Source organism: Haliotis rubra, unplaced genomic scaffold (genome assembly GCF_003918875.1).
Source record: "Haliotis rubra isolate DU_JTF1 unplaced genomic scaffold, ASM391887v1 Scf568, whole genome shotgun sequence".
Classification (NCBI taxonomy): Eukaryota; Metazoa; Mollusca; class Gastropoda; order Lepetellida; family Haliotidae; genus Haliotis; species Haliotis rubra.
Window position 1 is genome coordinate 672,414 of NW_025767266.1, and position 22,358 is coordinate 694,771.

General features: G+C 41.4%; 1 protein-coding gene and 1 long non-coding RNA gene across 2 annotated transcripts in view; one reads left to right on the forward strand and one right to left on the reverse strand.

The window, feature by feature from the left end:
- The window catches only part of LOC124254200 (ubiquitin carboxyl-terminal hydrolase 8-like), a 47,334-nt gene that overhangs the window by 18,453 nt on the left and 6,523 nt on the right, over positions 1-22,358 (reverse strand). Inside the window, exons 6-11 of the mRNA XM_046688086.1 lie at positions 21,120-21,291; positions 20,554-20,716; positions 19,575-19,719; positions 17,174-17,852; positions 1,566-1,689; positions 337-540 (exon numbers count right to left, since the gene is read on the reverse strand). Of these exons, the coding sequence (XP_046544042.1) occupies positions 337-540; positions 1,566-1,689; positions 17,174-17,852; positions 19,575-19,719; positions 20,554-20,716; positions 21,120-21,291 (1,487 nt within the window). The remainder of the gene's footprint in view (positions 1-336; positions 541-1,565; positions 1,690-17,173; positions 17,853-19,574; positions 19,720-20,553; positions 20,717-21,119; positions 21,292-22,358) is intronic.
- LOC124254194 lies at positions 1,851-3,735 on the forward strand. Its single transcript, XR_006892414.1, has 3 exons — positions 1,851-2,987; positions 3,331-3,432; positions 3,633-3,735. It is a non-coding gene; the product is annotated as an uncharacterized LOC124254194 (long non-coding RNA).

Below are 22,358 nucleotides of genomic sequence, written 5' to 3' on the forward strand. Positions count from 1 at the left end.
TATTAAAGTATGGGAGTTAAGATCACATTGTACAACGGCAGCCAGTTACGTTACAACCAAAGCACTACTACTGTCGTAAGTCAGTGTAAGTATGGGAGTTAAGATCACATTGTACAACAGCAGCCAATTATGAAACAACCAAAGCGCTACGACTGTCGTAAGTCAGTATTAAAGTATGGGAGTTAACATCACATTGTACAACCGCAACCAGTTCTGAAACAACTAAAGCTCTACGACTGTCGTAAGTCAGTATTAAAGTATGCAAGTTATGATCACCGTAGCACCAAGATCACAGCCAGGGACAAGCACTGAATAACCTTTGACATGTCAACATACCTTCTCTTGCTCTTGCTTTTCTTTTTTAAGTTGTTGTATTTTGATTTCTTCTCTCTTCTTTCTCTCCTCTTCTTTCTTCTCTCTCTCTGCCTCCTGTCTCTCCTCCTCGGCTCTCTTGGCAGCGGCGGCAGCAGCTTCCTGTCTGCGTTGCTCCTCCTCCTGCCGGGCAGCTTCAGCAGCCTCACGGAGGATGTTGTCCTTCATCTTCACAAACAAGAGTGAGTGAGTGATCGAGTGAGTGAATGATGAATGGAGGGACTGAGGAAGGATGAAAGGTCAGTGAGTGAGTGAGTTGAGAGTGTGAAGAGGAAAGAGGGTGGGTGAGTGTGTGAAGGATGGAGTGAGTGAGTGAGTGAGTTGGGTTTTACGCCGCTTTTAGCAATATTCCAGTAATATCACAGTGGGGGACACCATAAATGGGCTTCACACATTGTGCCCATGTGGGGATTCGAACCCGGGACGTCAGCGTGACAAGCCGACGCTTTAACCATTAGGCTACCCCAATGCCCCTGTGAAGGATGGAAGGAATAAGGAAGATGAAAGGTGAGTGAGTGAGTGAGTGAACGAGGAAAGAGGAAAGGTGGTAGGGTGAGGCGTGAAAGGTGGATGGAATAGGGGAATGAAAGGTCAGTGAGTGAGTGAGCATCTGCCTCTAACCACCACTAAACAAGGGCCATAACTCTGTAAAGAATCGCAACACAGTTTCTGTTTTCGAAATGCATCAAGGCATTTGTGTCCTGAAAATGCTTACCACATTTGGTTTCCCTATCTGTAACGTTTTTTGAGAAAATCTGCCCCATTGGGGATACCGTGCACGAATCAAGAACACATGACAAGGGCCATAACTCTGTAACAAATTGTAACCTGGTTTCCGTTTTTGAACTCCATCAAGGCAGTCATGTCATGAAAACACATATCAAATTTGGTTTCCCTATCTATAAGAGTTTTTGATCTGTCCCCATGATGTCTGACGGACACACAGACGGAGCTCAAACCAATATCCCCCTCCCACTTTGTGGTGCGGGATAATAAAACTCTGGTGTTAGTTACTTAACCACACCCATACACAATATGTAAACATTCACTATCAACACCAAACTAAGGGAGAAAACTGAACAAGGGAGGGAACTGCTGAATGAAATATGACAATGATAAGAAGGTAGTGAGCCAGTCAACCCAATCTTAACTTTGTATCTACAGCTCTAAGTTATGACCATGGTTACACCTACCTCCAGATCTTGGGCTCGCTTGTCATCTTCCTTCTTGCGTCGTTCTCGTCGGAGTTTCTCGACATCCTCCTGGCGACGTCTCTTGTCTTCTTCCAGTTTCTGCATCTGTTCCAGTTCAGCCAATCTGCAAAACATCAGAGAGGAAACAGTCCAACATCTCTCACATTTTCTTCATCTAAGATATCTATGTTATCTGTTCAACAGGTCTTTTAACAACAGAAAACGTTAAAGGTGTGTGTGTTTAACATGTGTGTGTGTGTGTGTGTGTGTGTGTGTGTGTTTGTTAAAGGTAGCAACCGGGGACATTGGTATCTATACACACCCTTCAACCGGGGACACACACGGAACCGGGGACGTCCCCGGTTGAGATACTGAGTAAAAATGGTTTCCGCGACCCTTTCAAGGCTAGAAAATGTATTTTTAGTTGAAACTGTATCTTGTCCCGGTTGCATGTAAATTTCACAATCGCCTACACACACGCTTCGTGTATAGCATTGGTCGAACTTTCGCGCTTATACACACGTGTCCCCGCTTACACGGAACGGCATTGATTACCGCCATGGACTCGCCGACATGAAGGAAGATCAGTTTCTGCTCAGTCAAGGTAAATTATTTGTAGATGTAGTTTTTGTAGTGTAAGTGTGACGGGAATTCATTAAATAAGTCGAGTATTATGTTTTTCGCTTTTTTTCTGCCTGTACTAATGACAATATTCAACAGATATATGTATTGAATTAGGCTATTACATCGTATTATCACATTGTATTTACATCTTCTTGACAATCAACAACACATTATTAATAATGATTGTAGGCTACAATATCAAGTAATACGTTCAGGTTCAGTTTAGTCCCATGTTTTTAGTGCAGTATGGAAGAATCGCGAAGGCAGTGTTGTAATTTGATACGCTATGACGCGCCCACTTTGATAACTTGCTGGCGGAAAATTACCCGCTGATAAAGAAATGTGTCAAGTAGTTTAAAGAAGATATACAATTATCATTGAACATGTTCAGTCGTAATTTTGAATGTTAGTTGCTAGGATATATATCAACGTCAAACAAGTAAGTTTAGCAGCAAAAGAAAATACATGCAGTTGCTTGATAATCTCAGCATATGATTGTGCTCCTCATTTTGGAAGGTACTGTAAAATATATGTATTCATAGGTTATATCCCAAATATCTACACGTATTTATCCCGGACCTGATTGTATCTCCATGCATTTAAACTGCTCAGTGAAAGTCAGCTTTGATCTACACATAGTGTCTATATACAAACATATTTATGACAAAGAAATCTGATAACCTCCGCTAACACACTTTTTATAATTATGGATAAATATTTATTTCAGTGCAACAAACAGTTATCAAGCTAAGCTGCATTGACAAAGAAATTAGGAATTCTCTTCAATTGGGAAAACAGGTTTGATTGTGATCTTTGTTTATTCAGCAACATTTTAATAATAATGAGCTAATAACTAAATGATAATAACTAAACATAGTTCGATAAAATACAACACTTAATAGTGACGCCAGGTTTCCTTATTTCAAGACGCAGTGGCCTCAGGCATCATACTATTACGTTTTGCATTAAAGAATAGTTTTGCCTTGAGCTATCATAGTTTAGTTTTGAAATATCTTGTTATTCACGTAAGGTTATATTTCACATATTTTTCTTAAACCATGTTTTAGAATGGTGATTGATCTACGTCATCATTGCGTAAATGTTTAAACGGATTAGCGCAAGGAGAAGTCTTTCATTACAGAACTTGCCACAGTGTTTGAAAGCTATATCAAAGCTGGGAACCCTGACTGTGTATGGAGCAGCACTAAGAAAGTATCCTGAAATTATCTCAACTGTGAAGAAGGTACGTATAATTATTAGCACAAAGCAACGTGTTTTAGACTGTTATGTATTTCTCATTGTTATGTGTTTATGAAAAAGATAATTGTTCACTAAACAAACTGTTCGATATTTGTTGTTCAATTTCTAAGGCTTTCGAGCTAATTAACCATTTTATTTCAAGCTACAATGATAAAGTAATAAAGATGGCATATTGACTTGCAGTGTCGGCACTTTGCCTACTGTGGGCGCATCAGGCAGAAGGCAGAACTTATATTGTGTACATTCAGAAAGACATTAGAAAGAGGGAAGATGAAGGCATTTCGGGTAAGTGTGAGTTTTCAGAAATTCCCAATTTTAAAAAATTATTTCTTTCACAAAAAACATTTGACAAAATATTATTTAATATTCTTTGTGGTAAAATGCTCAGAACCTCACAGAAGCGACCGTGTTGAACTTTTAACCACGGCAACTGTTCAAATGTTAAGGTATGTGCCTACCATTCTCATTGGTCAAATGGTAGACTAAAATCTAGACTAGATAGGGATCTTTCGTAATCCCACTGTCTTTCTCTTGCTGTATCTGTCTTTTTCTATGTCAATCAATCATGGTCAGCCCACTCTCTATTGGATGACACACCTAGAATGACCGAAATATTGTTCAAGGGACGTAATGTCTATATCACCTCTAAAAGCATAAGACATGTATATTTCATGAAATAGTGCTTGTCAAGGTGTGATATTTGGCTTATGTCAATAAAAATATGTCTTCAGAAACACTTAACAAACCAAGATACCGTCAACGTCCAAGAAGGTATGGTGAAAGTGCATCTGTGAATGATGATTATGTGATTTAGAAAACTAATGGAAACAAGCATGCTACTATGTATATGCATGCAATCTAGGTATACCAAACGTATTTCCTTAGTATTTTCTTCTATGCGCAGAAATAAAGGAAGATATGACGAAAATAGACAATACACGGGACCATTCTCTTACGTCGGGTTTGTTCACATATAATTGTGGATATTTATACATTTTTTATGAAATATTATTCCATGTATTAGGTTTTTTGTTAACTTTCTATATGTGGAGGGGGTAGATAGATAATGAAAATGCATTAATGAAAAGGGGTGGTTGGTGTTTCCGCTCCGCTCTGGAAGTCAAGCTCAGACCCCAAGTCTAAGTTCAAGTCACTTGCCCTCTCATTTCAACCTATCTCACCTTCCCCACCTAAAATCTTAATTAATTTGAAATACGAAATAGGTAGATATACCCATGATGTTAGTACCTGGTAGATAGCTGTAACATTATCCCCTCCGATGTAGGTATTCTCTAACTATTTATCGACACGATTGCTTCTGTCTTGAACTACAACTGGAAGCAAATTCATTCCTTGTATTTCCAATAACTTCTATGTGTTCAGATGTTAACCGTAAGGAAACATAAGTCCGTTACAAGTGAACAAATTGTTCGTATCTTGAATTTCTAGTTCTAAAGAAGTACAATCATATTACAAGTGACCAGCCTGTAGACTATTTCATTAACCCAATTTACATTAATTCTTATTGATACAATCACAATTCCATGCATAATATTATTTTAAAAAATAATCATAGTATAATAATGTACTTTTGCACATACTTATTTATCGGCTGATCCTCTGGTGATACATGTCAAGACTCACGATGAAAACAAGGAATTCCACAGCTATTTTAAGCGTGGCAGAGTTGTTGGACAGAATCTGAAATTTGAGGTTGATTTTGTTGATGTACTGCTGGACGGTAGAGCGATGGGAGTAAGCCAGGTAGGGGTGTCACGATACACCAATTTCACGATACGATACGTATCACGATTTTAAGGTCACGATACGATACGTATCGCGATACATAATTATCGCGCCTTTTCATAGCATTACCTTACCGGCAACGTACACGTTCGCTGACTGGTCCATCAAAATAGTCTAGCCAATCACAAAAGCTGTTAGTTTCCAACCTATTTTTTAAGTAAAGCTAACTACATCTATTTATCGGAGTGGTCTGGTATAATTTTACTATCAAGACTTTGACGGAGATGGATATAGCATAAAAATTTGAATCGATAAAGTTTTAAAATAGGAATCGATACACGCAAGCATGTATCGCGTATCGTATCGTCAGTAAAAATGTATCGATGTATCGATACATTCGCGTATCGCGACACCCCTAAAGCCAGGTGAAGTCATACATACATACATGTACATGTTGACACTACATGCATTTGTGCATTGAAACCTCAAAAGGGATTCAATCAGGCACATGCATTATTACAGGCACAGTATAATGAAAAACGACCCACTTGGAATATTGGCATAGCACAATCATTTGTTTCACATCTTTGCTTGAAGTCCTATTCTAATAATTAAATGGTCACCAGTAATGGGGTTTTTTGTTTCATAATACATGTTTCTGTTTAAACTGAATTAATATGTTCATTACTTTTATCATAAGTTCTTCAAAACCTAATATCAATTTGCAACATAGTTTCGTGCCAGAAGCGAAGCCTTTGAATGTGGAGGTAAATCTTGGATGGCAAGGAAACCATTCTATGGTGTCATTTTGATTAATATAGTACCCATTCTGTGACTGGCTGCTCGGGTTTGTCATATAAATACTACCTGCATTTACTGCACGCACCGAAATACTAATATGTACCCTGATAGTGCATGCTTTATGTAATTAATATCGCATGGTAGCAAGCTATACTGGCTACTGTGTACCAATGATAGCATCCAAAATGCTTGTAATGTATTTTACATTTAATTTACCAGCATGGATTTAATACTGATTATGGTATTTCACAGGGACAAGGCGATCCGAAAGAAATAAGCAAAAAGGACAAGTTCTGCAGTATGTTTGGAATAAGAAGGATTTTCGAGTACAGATTAATACGGATGGCTCAGGTATGTAAAATGTAATGCCTTGAAATAAAGACAAAGAACATACGCAATGAACAAAGTATAAAATAATATATCATGAAAATAATTGTGAAACTGGGTAGTTCCTACGATGTAGCTTTGATAAACTACTCATTACAGGAAGAGGTGTTTACAGCAGAAGAGATTTTGAAACTGGTCAGTTCCTGCTTAAATATGAAGGTACCGTCACTACAAAAAGCCCCGAAGACAATGACACATACGTGTTTGAGGTACAACATAAAGGGTCCACATTTTGGTGAGTTGGGATCATCTGCCTCATTGGAAACTTGCATTTATTTAAAGAACAGTGCGTTAATCGGCTTCACGGTATTTTAGGGATCATATGACTTTAATACATATTGAGTTTGTAATATCTGATTGATTAATGATAACTGATAAACATTGAAAAATAGAACTAAAAGTTACTAAGTCACTTGACAGATATATTTTGCACTCCCAGGATTGATGCAACAAGAGAAGATGGAACCTTAGGAAGGCTGATTAATGATGAACCTAAAAGGCCAAACTGCATGCCAAAGGTTTTAGAAGAGGAAGGAAGGCTTGGCATTGGTTTTTTTGCTCTTAGACCAATCACTAAAGGACAGGAGCTGCGGTATTGTTATGGCAAGGATTCCAAGCAATACCCTTGGCGTAAGGTATCTATCATTATCATACTTTTTTCATTCAATAAATGTAAATAAGATAACTCTAACAAATCGCTCAGACAACAAAGGTAAAAAGATTTTTGTAGGGTTGGCTCTCAGTCGTTCATGATATATAGCATTTCAATCTTTTGTAGAAAAATGCCGCTGAAAGGACTAGTACCACCACTTCGCCTGGGGATAATGAAGACCAAGGTTCCATAAATTCCAAGAAAAGATCAACTAATGCGAATGATTCTAGCGAACAGACACCAGTTCATTTGGCGCCATTTGCAATTGACGAAACTTCTCGGGGGGAGACTCAAGGCACTACGGAAACTGCTGAGGAAATATCTACAACTGCAAATGATTCTAGCAAACAGTCACCAGTTCCGTTGGCGCCATTTGCAATTGACGAAACTTCTCGGGGGGAGACTCAAGGCACTACGGAAACTGCTGAGGAAATATCTACAACTGCAAATGATTCTAGCAAACAGTCACCAGTTCCGTTGGCGCCATTTGCAATTGACGAAACTTCTCGGGGGGAGACTCAAGGCACTACGGAAACCGCTGAGGAAATATCTACAACTGCAAATGATTCTAGCAAACAGACACCAGTTCCGTTGGCCATTTGCAGTTGACGAAACTTTCGGGGGAGACTCAAGGCACTACGCTGAAACCGCTGAGGAAATATCTACAACTGCAAATGATTCTAGCAAACAGACACCAGTTCCGTTGGCGCCATTTGCAGTTGACGAAACTTCTCGGGGGGAGACTCAAGGCACTACGGAACCGCTGAGGAAATATCTACAACTGCAAATGATTCTAGCAAACAGACACCAGTTCCGTTGGCGCCATTTGCAGTTGACGAAACTTCTCGGGGGGAGACTCAAGGCACTACGGAAACCGCTGAGGAAATATCTACAACTGCAAATGATTCTAGCAAACAGACACCAGTTCCGTTGGCGCCATTTGCAATTGACGAAAACTCTCGGGGAGACTCAAGGCACTACGGAAACCGCTGAGGAAATATCTACAACTGCAAATGATTCTAGCAAACAGACACCAGTTCCGTTGGCGCCATTTGCAATTGACGAAACTTCGAAAACTTCTCGGGAGACTCAAGGCACTACGGAAACCGCTGAGGAAATATCTACAACTGCAAATGATTCTAGCAAACAGTCACCAGTTCCGTTGGCGCCATTTGCAGTTGACGAAACTTCTCGGGGGGAGACTCAAGGCACTACGGAAACCGCTGAGGAAATATCTACAACTGCAAATGATTCTAGCAAACAGTCACCAGTTCCGTTGGCGCCATTTGCAGTTGACGAAACTTCTCGGGGGGAGACTCAAGGCACTACGGAAACCGCTGAGGAAATATCTACAACTGCAAATGATTCTAGAAAACAGTCACCAGTTCCGTTGGCGCCATTTGCAGTTGACGAAACTTCTCGAGGGGAGACTCAAGACACTTGGGAAAGTTCAACAAATTCGGAACAAGCATGGAGTGATTCGGGGAGCAGTTACAAGATAGAGGATTCTGAAAGCGATTCAGGGGATTCGTACATCTATCCTATGTCTCAAAAAGCAAAAGCCTTGCCGTGTGAGACAGCGGCAATTCCTCCAAATATATTAGTTACAACTACGAACAATGCAAATGGCCGGTCATACGACAAACCATTTCACTGTCCGTACTGTCTTTCAAAACAGTCAAAGTTACCAAGACACCTGGAAGGCAAGCACAAAGAAGAAGCCGAGGTAGCAAAGTATCTTGCTACTAGCAACAAAGTCGAACGAACCAGAATCATGACCAAGCTGAGGAATCTAGGAAGTCACCTTCATAACACAGAGGTGATTAAAAGGGGTTCAGGAGAAATAATAGTCGCCTACAGACCAAGTGGAAATACATCCTGGAGTGATTATGTTCCCTGTGAACACTGCCTGGGTTACTATGTAAAGAAAGAGCTTTGGCAACACGTTAAACGATGTGGCCTTGCTCCATCACAAAAAAAACATAAACGGGTACTTCAAAGAGCTCGTTTATTGTTACCAGCCCCAGAGAGCTCATCAAGAGGATTCAACGCAATATTCACCACTATGAGGGCAGACAGCATTGGTCTCTGTTGTAAAGGTGACCTTTTGATTCGGAAATTTGGAGAAAGACTCTTTCTTAAACATGGACACGACAATGACCAGTTTGCTTTTATCCGAAATACACTGAGGGAACTGGGGAGACTTCTGTTGAATCTAAGAGCTACTGTCGGGCCATCAGGTGCAGACTTGCAAAGTTTCATCAATCCAGGTTCGTTCCAACAGGTTGTGACTTCAGCAAGACAAATAGCTGGTTTTAATGACAGAACTCATACTTATGACACTCCGTCATTAGCCAAAAAACTAGGAGGGTCACTGAAGACTTGCGCGGGCATTGTAAGAAGAGACGCCATGATTTCACAAGATGAATACCTAAAGCAGCAAGCCCATGATTTCCTTGATCTAATCGAAATGGAATGGCCTTATGAAGTCAGCGCCCATGCTAACAGGACACTCAATGAAAGAAGCAGGAACAAGGTTAAGTTTGTACCTTTAGTCAAAGATACGATGTTGTTATCAGCATACCTCCGGTCTGTTGGCAACAAGGCGGCAGCTACCTTACACCAATCTGACGATGTCAATGCATGGCAGATCCTCAACGAAGCTTCACTGGCACGAGTCATTCTATTTAATCGGAGAAGACAAGGTGAGGCATCGAAGTTACAAATTGAGGATTTTCAGAAGTTAAGTCTTACGCGCCAAGGAGATGCAATGGAAAGTCTCTCCCCACTTGAGAAGGACCTTTGTCATAAACTACAGAGGGTGGAGATCATCGGTAAGCGAGGAAGGACCGTTCCAATGATCTTCACATCAGAATTAACAAGTTGGGTCAATCTCTTGTTAGCCAAGAGAGACATAGCTGGCGTCCACCATGAAAACACACATGTGTTTGCAAGAAACCACTATGGTTCCCTCGGCCATATTCGAGGGTCGGACGTACTGCGAGAAGTCAGTCAACAATGTGGTGCAGAGGAGCCAGAACTTCTTCGGTCAACAAAACTCAGGAAACAAATTGGGACTTTGTCACAGATTCTTAATCTCAGAGACCACGAACTGGACATCCTGGCTAACTTCATGGGACATGACATCCGGGTGCATCGCGAGTATTACCGCCTCCCAGATGAAACGTTACAGGTGGCTAAAGTTTCAAAACTGCTCTTGACACTTGAACAAGGCAAATACACCAAACAGAAAGGGAGAAATTTGGATGAAATTGATGTGGATTTACAAGAAGGTTAGATGTTATTACCCTAATGTGCAGACAGTTATGTGTAGATAGTAGAAGTTGTAAGAAATATCTGATCTAAAATCAATATTCACCAATATTGTTGTTGTAATTATGGCAGAACAGGCATTTTTTTATAGAGTACCCAATGTTTCTTAGAGAAAGTGATGTAATCTAAGTAAGTTCTTAGGATTAATAACATTCTCAATTTAAATGTTTCTCTTTTACAGATGTTGATCTCGAAGGTGTGCAGAGCGATGAAGAATCCAGTGGAGATGAGTATGTTCCTGGTAAGTACTGACATAAATGTTATCTCCAAACGTACCTATTCACGATAATATCATTGTCTATTATTAAACAGCGATTAAAACAAAGCGTTCCTGTATTGCAGAGAGCAAGGGGACTGAGACGCGGAAAAGAGGATGTGGGTCGCCACTTGACTACTTTGGTATGTAGATATGCAGAATGTGTAACTGTTCATCGGTTTGACTGTACAGAACTACTATTGATTGAACTAATAATGAATTAAGGGGATAATGGAACAAGTGTATGTATAAAGAAAACATAATTTATTGCCATCACTAAATACTATCCTATTGTCTATCATTCAAGACGGAAATGAATCCAGTGACGAGGATTGCCCTGGCGTCGAAGTGGCACCAAGCAAAAAACGTAGGACGAAAGGTGAATGAGATGAACATTTATTACAAAACAAAATATTTCACGTGTTTGTTAATGATAAGTGAACAATAATTTCTGATTACTGGCCATTTCACTCACTATAAGTGACAATGCAGCTCATTTACTTAAAAATCAAACTGGTATGTTTCTGCATTTATTTATTACCTTGGGTATGCTCCGAGTTGGTATTACGCGACACGTGTCATTGGCACGGGTATGGAATACATGTTTGTAGGTTTGTCGGCAATGAATAATTTGTATCCTTTTCTATTTAACAGGTTCTTCAAAATTGGTCAAACGACCCTGGTCGGAAATCGAGAAAGCTGCCGTTATCAAACATTTCGAGAGAAATATTATGTTAAAGAAACTTCCCGGAAAAAGGGAGATTGATAGGTGCCTATCACAGGAACCGTGTCTGAGAGAACGTTCATGGCGAAACGTCAAGGACTTTGTTAGGAACCGTACTTTGGCAAAGAAAGTTCCTTAACAAACAAATATACACTGGACAGTGTATATGTTTGCGTTAATATTGATCAAATGCAAACAATGTATATTGAACATGTGTTCTATAGCTTGTCATATCAGGTGATGTTTGTTATATAAGCTATAAAACAGCTCCCGAATGCAGATATATACAAATAGACATTTAGATAGATAATGATGTGTCACCATGTTATAAGTTTTTGGATACAGTTGTCTGTGTCTTCTTGTCATTAAATCGAATGTTTTAATATGTTGGTTTGGTGGCATTTGTCCAAGATGACAATTGTCCAGTTAGCACTTGACTGGGTGGGAAATGTCACGGTTACAATTGTCCTGCTACCTTTGTATGCACACCTCTTTGGCCGTAAGTTGTTGAAATGGCATTGTGAAATTGATAAATAGGTTATCTAAAATATTACAGTGATGCACGTCTTTAATTGACGCATGCACACCGACGGTCTGCTTTCGCCACACGAACAGCTGAGACTTTTTGATAGTTAGATTGAACTTAGACATAGGACCTTAGAACTATAACTTCGTCTTGGAGTTTCTCAATTTGGAAGCCTGAAGTCTACAATACATTGTTCAACTTGACCCTGCCTTTGATTTGTCATTTTATACTGTCTGGTGATCGGAATTATCATCACCTATGAGATGCAATGTGAGCAAAGATCCTTGGCGAGATTATTAGAAAAACGTCCTTTGTAAGAAAGTCCTCGGTAATAAAAAGCACCAGTTAAAAACGTCTAATGCAGAAAAAAACTTATGTATTTTGATAAGAGTGACATCAAAGATTTTGATAAAAACATGAAGAACTCTCAAATAGAACTGTCTTGATCAAGATACAGACTTTAAGTCATATCAACAAGCTGTCGTCATGACACGACATATCATATATCTTTTGTATGTATGTCAATAGAAAAAATAATAACTGATTACCGGCAGTTTTTTTAACAAGGCACATTTAGGACTTTTTACCAATACTTTTTTTGACCGAGGACAGTTCTTTTACTGAACACTCTTTGGCGACAACAATAACATCAAACAGCAACATATATTCCCGTCAACAAGGTCACCTTGGACACTCATGCCTAATAGACGTTAATTAATATAATTGTCATTAATCATTTTAAGCCATTAGGACTTTTCTAGTCTTGCCATCCATTTATCTGTTTATGATAAATGAGAGAAAATTTCAAGTCCAGATTAGTTTCAGAAAGTCTGTATAAGCTAAGCTGCCTCCAGTGGGCGCCTAAGAATTAAAATGTAAATGTCTTAACTTAAACTTTATTATATAACATCAAAAATATAATTATGATATCAAAATATTTCGGGGACTAGATGACGGCCTGCAATGGTCCGTATTGTTTCAGTTATATATTCTGTGTGCTGCATTAGGCCGCTCTTCATTTTTCTCATACAACATACCTTAAAATACAGTAGATTTGACAATTTTTGTCTCGAAAATAGTCCCCACACACGATCTCCCTTCCAAAGTAGCTTTCCGATGCTTTCTTCCCGAGGGGGTATACTCCCCCAAGCATAAACGAGGAGGGATCTTAAATCAGATATTGACATTGGTTCACAAGTCAACTCTATTTTTACGAACTCCGGCTGCTCAGAACAAATTCCTATACACACTCCCTAGTTGTATTGAGTAAATCAAATAAGCACTGTTCAGGTTTGGTTGTTAAACATTATAAAGTGTCCCCGATTGCTTAGAACAATTTTTATACACACGTCCCCGTTTGCTTAGCAAATTCTTCTAAACTCTGTCCCCGTTTCTTATACACACTGTCCCCATTTGCGTAGTGAAGACATATACACTGTCCCCGGTTACATGGTGAAAATTACACACACTGTCCCCGTTTACACGGTGAAAATTACACACATTGTCCCCGGTTGCATGGTGAAAATTTCAAACACTGTCCCCGGTTACACGGTGAAAATTACACACACTGTCCCCGGTTGCATGGTGAAATTACACACACTGTCCCCGGTTGCATGGTGAAAATTATACACACTGTCCCCGGTTGCACGGTGAAAATTATACACACTGTCCCCGGTTGCACGGTGAAAATTACACACACACTCTTCGTGTGTGACCCCGGTTCCAATGTAAAAAATCATTCTTGCTTTAAAATTTCCTAGAGTTTCTGTCAACATCCCGAAGTACGTTACATAGCCGGGTAGGCAACTCTTGTAAATCTTATAGCTCTAGACCAACAGGGGAAAAAGTCCCCAGTTGCATGTGTTTTTTTAGTGTCCCCGGTTACTACCTTTAACATGAATGTGTGTGTGTGTGTGTGTGTGTGTGTGTGTGTTTGTTTCATTGAGCAGTGCCACTGTGTATTGTCAACAAAGCAGGATCTGCCCTCACCAAGTGTGCCTTCAACCCCTCGGATGAAGATAAACCTTAGCATTGTAACCGAATAATTACGGAACATGCCAACAAGGTAAAGTCTGCTTGCTAGCAGATTTCCCAGTCTTCCCACCACCAAACAGAACACATCGGTACCCGTACGGATCCCTTTCATTTGTTTGTTATAGTCACTCCAACGGGTGAGCACTCGAAAGATCGGCCCCGATGTGGAAGGCTGGGTAAGCGGTGGAAGTTCGATATGAGCTGTCACTTGGAAAGCAATATCGATCTGAGAGTGGTAGGTATCCGGGAGGCGAATACGGACATGATCAGTATAAAATACTGTCAGTGTTGGGTCGGTGGGTATCGCATGGATGTACCCGACCCTTCTACCAGAGCTCACCACCACAAGTAAAGCCGTCTTCCACATCAACAAGTGAAGTGAGAGAGACGATATACTTGAAAAGTCAGGGGCAGACACGAAGCGCTGTACGAGAGAGTGCTGCCTAGGCAGAGCACAATCGAATTGGGTGTGAAACGTGGAAATACCCATGGAGTACACGGGAATGGTGGAGGCCATAAGGCTCTCAACCAAAACGGGGTTATAGTAACTCCAATATCCGAACTAAATCCGCAGAATCTGCACACCAGTGCGCCCCACCTATCAACATACTGAATGGGTGTCAGAAGCCTCGAAACCAGAATTGTGTCTGCAACTGCTGCAGGAATTCCGCGTGTCTGGAGATTAGACCCGACAGAGACCCACCCACCCAGAGAATCTGAGGTTCGGGTGTGGCGTCCCATTCAGAGAGAGAATGTCTGGCCTTAAAGGTAATTCGAAACCCTGCGTGAGGGATCGAACACCAACCTGACTGCTGTCAATTCCAGCACATTGATGTGCAGGTAGTGACTTCGTTGTCAAGAGATCACACGTCGCCCAGAACATCGCCCCAATCCGGGATGTATCTGTCTGGACTGAGAGCGACGGCATCTCCAGGGGAGCCCCTTGGAGAGACGCCCGATGTCTGCCCACCACTGCAAAGAGGAATCAACCACTCTGGTCTCGAGAAAGTTCTCGTAGCTCCATGAGTAGGACCCCAGCTGCAAAAGCTTGCTGCATGGGTCTCATCCTCAAACTCGCATCACCCCCAAGAAAGACCGGAATCTGCTCCAAGGCGAGGTCCGACTTCTTGAGATTGCCAATTCAGCCCTGTTTCATAAGAGTGACCAACACTGATCGCTAGGTTTCTAGACTCAACTGTTATTCTAGAACCCCGATGAGCCAGTCGCCTAGTTACGGGTGACAACACCAGCACTGCTATCTGGCTATCTGAGCTTGAATAAACCCCAATTTTGTGAACATCATTGGCGCCGTAAAGAAGCCTAAGGGGAGCACACAAAACTGGTAGCACGTCCTGCTGAAGAAGAACCGAAGGTAATTCTTGAAATTGGGGTGCATTGGAACAAGGAAGTATGCGACCTTGAGGTCGATTGACGTCCGCCAATTCCCTGTCTCGACGGATGAGATCACTGAGCGCGGTGTCTCAATCCTAAAGGACAGTACCTCTATTAACTTGTTCAGCTCTCAGATGAGAAAGGATCTGAACATTCCGTTCTTTATGGTAACGAGGAACTAAGTGGAGTCTAACCCCACATTTCCCTGACCATTTGAAACCACCTCGATGGTTGCCATGCCCAGCAGAGACTGGATCTGGGCACGAAGTATTTCCGTCATCTCCAGGGAAGCTGACACTGGTGCGTGTCGCACTCCCACCGAGATTTGCGGCAGAATACAGTAAACCCCTGCAGCCGGCAAAATAACGAGGGATTAACAAGAAGCCCAACAGACTTCCGCACTCATCATTTGGCTGGCACAGCTACAATGCAGTCCCTGGCCAGATGAGTGTGGACCTCCGTCAGAGTGGAAGAATCACCGGCGCTCTTTCCCCTTTCTACCAGCTCCGCAGAGCAATGAACCGAGTGTAGCATACAGCGTAGAGCTGTTAAGGAGAAAGGACAGCCGACTGACGATAGACCCAAACTCCGAGGCACATGAGAGTGGCCTGATAAATCAGGGTACCCCAAGCACTCAGACAAACCGTGGAGCGTCGAGGTGACTGGCATATCCGGCACACTCGATAGCCTCTTGGTCAAGCTGAACTACCGGCGCCGGGGATCTGCTTCCGACTGGTTTCCCAAGCCCAGGTCAGTGCTAGAAATGAGACACGTAGGAGTAGCCTGATAAATCATGGAAAATATCACCCCCCGCCTGAAGCAGATTAGTGAAACAAAACATAAAACAAAACGCGTGAAGCGCAAAAAACACAACCTTGGTCACCATGAGGCACGTTGTGTGTATACGTATGAAAACATAACACAACATAACTTAACAGGAAAACATTAATGCAAGGGCACTAATTATAAACATCCTTGATGGGCGTGAGCCTCCTCGACTAAACACCGGAGGCACACCTGTGCGGTAGTGTGGCACTACACAACGCACAGGGCTTAAACCGCAACAAACAGAACCACGTCAGTGTTACTAGCCGGAACTGTGAAGCAGCACACATATAAATACAAGTAAAAAAGCAATAAATAAAATGCACGAGCAATATTTAAATGTTATCACCTACAGCCAATGGAGTAAAATTGACTGTGAAAAGAAACAAACACATCATCAAATTACTCACAACGACTTACCGTAAATTCGCTTTAAAAAACGAGAATTAAGGCAAGCCTATCATATAATATGCAAACATAATATCACAACTACAGGCTAAACATCTAACATGTAGAGAGGAAACCACAACCGTGTGGTCCGCCATTTTGCCTGCCACATGGCTGGAAAACAGAGACCCACAGCACAAAGTTACAACAAATGATGAATGAAAATATCAATATGTGACGTCCATCTAACGCCCGTGCGTAAAGAGAGGAACCATACATACAGTTGGAGAATCTTTATCACTCATCGTCGATTATAGGAAGAGATAAGACTATAAGGACATCACACACATCTGTTCTAGAGAACGACAGCATGAAAAGTGAGATACGAGGTAAACAGACAGAGTTACCTGCTCTTGGCTGTAGGGGGGCCATATAGGGGGCCATGGGGGGGCCTGTAGGGGTGGTCTCACAAGGCAAAAATGAGTTTTTTGTTTTGTAAATATTTTTATTACAATATTGTTACAACTGTCGTAGGATTTAAAATGGACATTTAAATGCTTATATGTACCCCAAGGAGGACTTCTTCTGAAAATGAATTGGAAACTATTTCGCACACTGATCACAGCACAAGAGCCTGCTTACAAAATTTGTTTTGGCTTACCTCTTCCTCTCTTCCTCCTCTGTTTGTTTGTTCTCTCCATCCTGCTTGATCTGTTCATTCTTCATCTCTTCCTGCAGGTTCCTTTTCAGCCGCATCAGCTCCACAACATCCTTCTCCTCTTTCCTCCGCAGTTTCTCCAACTGACGCAACTTCTCCTCCTCTTCCTCCAACTTCGCTGTCCGTGCCTTGTGCTCGGCCGCCATCCGTTTCCGCTCAGACTTGAAGTCATGTAGTTCTTCCTCCTTCTTCTTCTTTATCTCTGTCAACTCCACAAGTTCCTGATCAACATCGCTGTTCTCTATCTTAGGTTTCACGTCCACTGGCGCCACACCAGAATCGGTCCTTGAGTTACTTCGCACAATGTTCTTAGCAACCATTTGCCCAACACTGGGATAGAGCGAATTTGAAATGATCTTAAAACCATCAAGTTTATCACCCTGTGGTTCTGTGTTTGTGTTTTTGAGATTGTTTGCTACTTTGGGTTCGGAGGTCTTGTTGTTTAGTGGGGCAGCATTAACAGATCTTGTGACTGGTTTGGGTTTAAGTGAGCGATCTACGGAAGGAAGTAAAGGCTGTGACATTCCATTGGGAGCTTGAGTTGGGATAGAGGCTCCTGATTGGTTGATAAGTGGCTGTTTATCATTGGAGGGTTCATCAAAGTCAGGGTAATCAAAATCCACTGAAAAATAAACCATTTGATAATACTGATAATGATGGCATTGAGATATTATAAAAGCTGAATTTTCTTTTTTGTAAAGATCATACATTACATTTTCTGTCACTGTTTTTTACTTCAAATTTGTGATAAATTTGAAATATGAAAAACTGTTCATTTGATTTTTACTTCTCATCTGCAAAACTTAATTGTCTTCGGCTCGAGGACAAGCGTGAATTTTGAAGGCTATAAAAAGGACAGCAACTATGGCAACTGGTTAGTTATTCTGGAAACGTTCGTAGCCCAACGAACTTGTTAGGCCCATTCTTAACACATTGGCTACAATCAAAGTTAAGAATACTTAGGGCTACGAACATTTCGAGAATAAGGGCCATGGGCCTCCTTTCACAAAGCACTAAGGTGATCATAAGTCACTAAGGTAACCTTAGTGCAATGTTAAAGAATAGGAGTTAAGGTTAACCTTAGTAAAGGTTGCTTCGTGAAAGGAGACCCTGGGGTCTTAAGCTTTCAGAAAAGTGGACTGGCATGATTTGTCTCCTCTTGATGGGGAATGATTATCTCTTCTGTCTTAAGGTCAGTGAGTTTACGCATTCGAATTTCAAACTATGACAGATACAAATTACTGTTCATCTCAGTGCTGAGACTTTCATAAGTCCACGTTAGGTATGTAAGTTACGATCACTTTGGCACAACGATTGTTGTAAGTCCATGTTAAGGTTTGGGAGTTACAATCACCTTAGCGCTGCAACTGTCGTAAATTGATGTTACGGTATGGGAGTTACGATCATTTTGGCATTACGACTGTCTCAAGTCCATGTTAGTTTGGGAGTTACGATCACCTTAGCGCTACGACTGTCATAAATCCATGTTAAGGTTTAGGAGTTACAATCACCTTAGCGCTGCAGCTGTCGTAAATTGGTGTTTCGGTATGGGAGTTACGATCACTTTGGCATTACAACTGTCTCAAGTCCATGTTAGTTTGGGAGTTGCAATCACTTTAGCGCTACAACTGTCATAAATCCATGTTAAGGTATGGGAGTTACAATCACCTTAGCGCTACGACTGTCATAAATCCATGTTAAGGTATGGGAGTTACGATCACCTTAGAGCTACGACTGTCATAAATCCATGTTAAGGTATGGGAGTTACGATCACCTTAGCGCTACGACTGTCATAAATCCATCTTAAGGTATGGGAGCTACGGTCACCTTAGCACTACGACTGTTGGAAATTTATGTTATGGTATGTAAGTTACGATCATTTTGGCACAACAACTGTCGTAAGTCTATCTTAAGGTATGGGAGTTACGATCACCTTAGCGCTACGACTGTCATAAATCCATGTTAAGGTATGGGAGTTACAATCACCTTAGCACTACGACTGTCTTAAAATTATGTTACGGTATGGGAGTTACGATCACTTTGGCATTACGACTGTTGTAAATCCATGTTAAGGTGTGGGATATACGATCACCGTAGCACTACGACTTTCATAATCCTGTTAAGGTATGGGAGACAATGTCACCCTAGCGCTAGACTGTTGTAACTCTATGTTAGAGTATGGGAGTTACGATCACTTTGGCACTACGACTGTTGTAAATCCATGACAAGGTGTGGGAGTTACAATCACCTTAGCACTACGACTGTCTTAAGTCCATGTTAAAGTACGGGGATAACAACACCTTAGCGCTAAGATTGCTTTGTACAACGGCAGCCTGACACGTACATGCTGATGATGTGATGAAGTCCTCGGGGCGAGAGGGACACAGGATGTGGGAGTTGGTGGTAACGGTGGGGTAGTACAGCAGCCACTGCTCATAGCCCCCCTCCAACACGAGGGGCTCGCTCTTCAGGATCACTGTGACGTCGTACTGCAGACAGAACACTTACATGTACTACACAGGTGATACGAGCAGTATAACCTTCACAAATAAAACATCTTTTTGAAGGCGTAAGAGAGAGTTCTTATTTCTCTGTTAACGTGGGTTAGCCTAGTGGTTAAAGCGTTTGCTCATTATGCCGAAGGCCCGTGTTTGATTCCCCACATGGGTACAATGTGTGAAGCCCATTTCTGGTGTCCCCCGCCATGATATTGCTAGAATATTGCTAAAAGAGGTGTCAAACCATACTCACTCACTCTCTGTTAACTAATACTACATGTAGTAAAATTTCACATGGTACATATGAAGAACTGTATTGGCTTTTCCCGTTACATTTCGGTAAATCTAACCATTTCCGTTCATGAATTCAAATCATTTCTACACAAAATGGAATATCTTGTGTTAGTTTAAGGTGGACCCTTACAGCACTGCTATTAGGCTATAAACAGCATTGTAGGCGATGTATTGCCTTTTTTATTTCTAGATCTGATGTTCTTGTCATTACAGTTTGGTTAGGTTTGTTGTTTAATGCCACACTTAGCAATATTCCAGCTATATGGTGGCGGTCTGTACATGATCGAGTCTGGACCAGACAATCCAGTGATCAAAAGCATGAGCATCGATCTAAGCAATTGGGATACCATGACATTGTCATTAAGGACTGTCTAGATGTGCTCCCACCAATATTCCAGCTATATGGTGGCGGTCTGTACATGATCGAGTCTGGACCAGACAATCCAGTGATCAACAGCATGAGCATCGATCTAAGCAATTGGGATACGATGACATTGTCATTAAGGTCTGTCTAGATGTGCTCCCACCTACCTTGAATAAGGCATCCTTTAGTGTTCTCAGAGTTGATCCAATCTTGACCTCTTGTGACGTAGACCGCCAGTCTAATAGAATAACATGATCGACCTGACCGCGTTGTTTCCATAGCGACCTGGATGCTTCTGGCAATGCATTACTGATGTAGTTGACGGTGGTTCTGTCGACAGATGAGAGAATCAAGTTTAATGCTGTATATCAGGTGAATGTTCATCAGGTGCCTTTCAAGAACTTCACAATCTCAGCATCAAGAACAGGTCCAGAATTATAACCCTCAAACGATATCAGACAATGAGAGCTAACATCACTGGAGTTTTACTTGTCCTCAAGGGTGGTGGGGTAGCCTATTGGTGAAAGTGTCAGCTCGTCACACCGAAGACTTGGGTTCGATTCCTCACATGAGTACAATGTGTGAAGACCATTGCTGTGATATTGCTGGAATATTGCTGAAAGCGGAGTAAAACCATGGTACTCACTACTAACTGTCCTCAGCACAAATTAGTCTCCGGACAAATTAGTCTCTGCAGTCAATAGCTACAATATCTACATTAAAGACCACCTACCCAGGTTGTAGTATGCTGGCAGGAACATTGACACAGGACTTGTGGCTGATGTGGGAGTCGGCGTAGTCCTCTTCCGGACGGACGTCCATCAGTATGAGCTGAGTTTCCCGATCGTTGAGCAGTGTAAACAGCTCCATCGGTGAGATGCTGCCTGGAGCCGTCACTGGTGGCACTGCAGTCACAGACAATACATCATTATGTCAGGGATTTACAGGACTTGAATTCCTAATGCGTCCTATACGCATACAAATTGACAATGGACGCAACAAACTTTATAAGTGCATCCAGAGGGACTCAGAAAAAGTCAAAATACCTTTTGTAAAAGTTGCAATCAAGTAACAATAAGTTATAACTGAGTTTGCTACTAGCTGGGTTATGGTATTATTTGCAATTTAGTTACTGTAACAATTAATGTGATGATCATGATGTATACACAATACATTGTAAACCAAAAGTCACTGTGTTCTTTAATCTGATTGGTTGAAAAACGTGATCAAATGGTATTCGATTCCCGGAAATTCGCTGCGTATTAATACATACAAACATCGCTCACACCATTGTATTGTTACGTCGTCAGCTGTGATGACGTCATTCAAATCATATTGTGACGTAAAGTCCGAATGACGTCACCAATGAGCAGTTCCAGATGCTACCATGAGAGACAGCCGAAACGGCCGGCTGATGACATTGCACTGCTGTACCCGTACTCTATGTCAATGAGTGCAGACACAAATATGTGTGTGGACCTTTGGTTTACTTTGAAGTTATTAATGTCGATAAACATCAATAGTTGAACTTCGAGGTGTTATTGAGTATTTGAAGCTAATAGGAATATTCCATTTGAAACCTCCGGCTGATGCCGTCGGTTCCAAATGAATTCCCGTGCTTCAAATACTCAATAACACCCGGAAATTGGCCAACACATGATGTTTATCTCCTAAATAACAGTATTAATAAAAATATTTAAGTGTGTGGGACCCCCATTGTGTTGTCCAGGACCCCTGAAAATTAAGAGTATGGGTGCCAGGGACCCTCAAATACAGGACTCAAGGTAAATCCCTGTTATGCCATCCTACATTAACATGGGACAGGGGCCGATACAGCTTTTTGACAAAGGGTATGTGCCAGGGTATGAACACCCAACATTTTCAGCCAGACCACAAGGCTGGTTAGATGTAAAACTTGCCAGCCCCGACCAAAATTTACCTGCCCACAAAAAATACTAATTTACTTATTTAC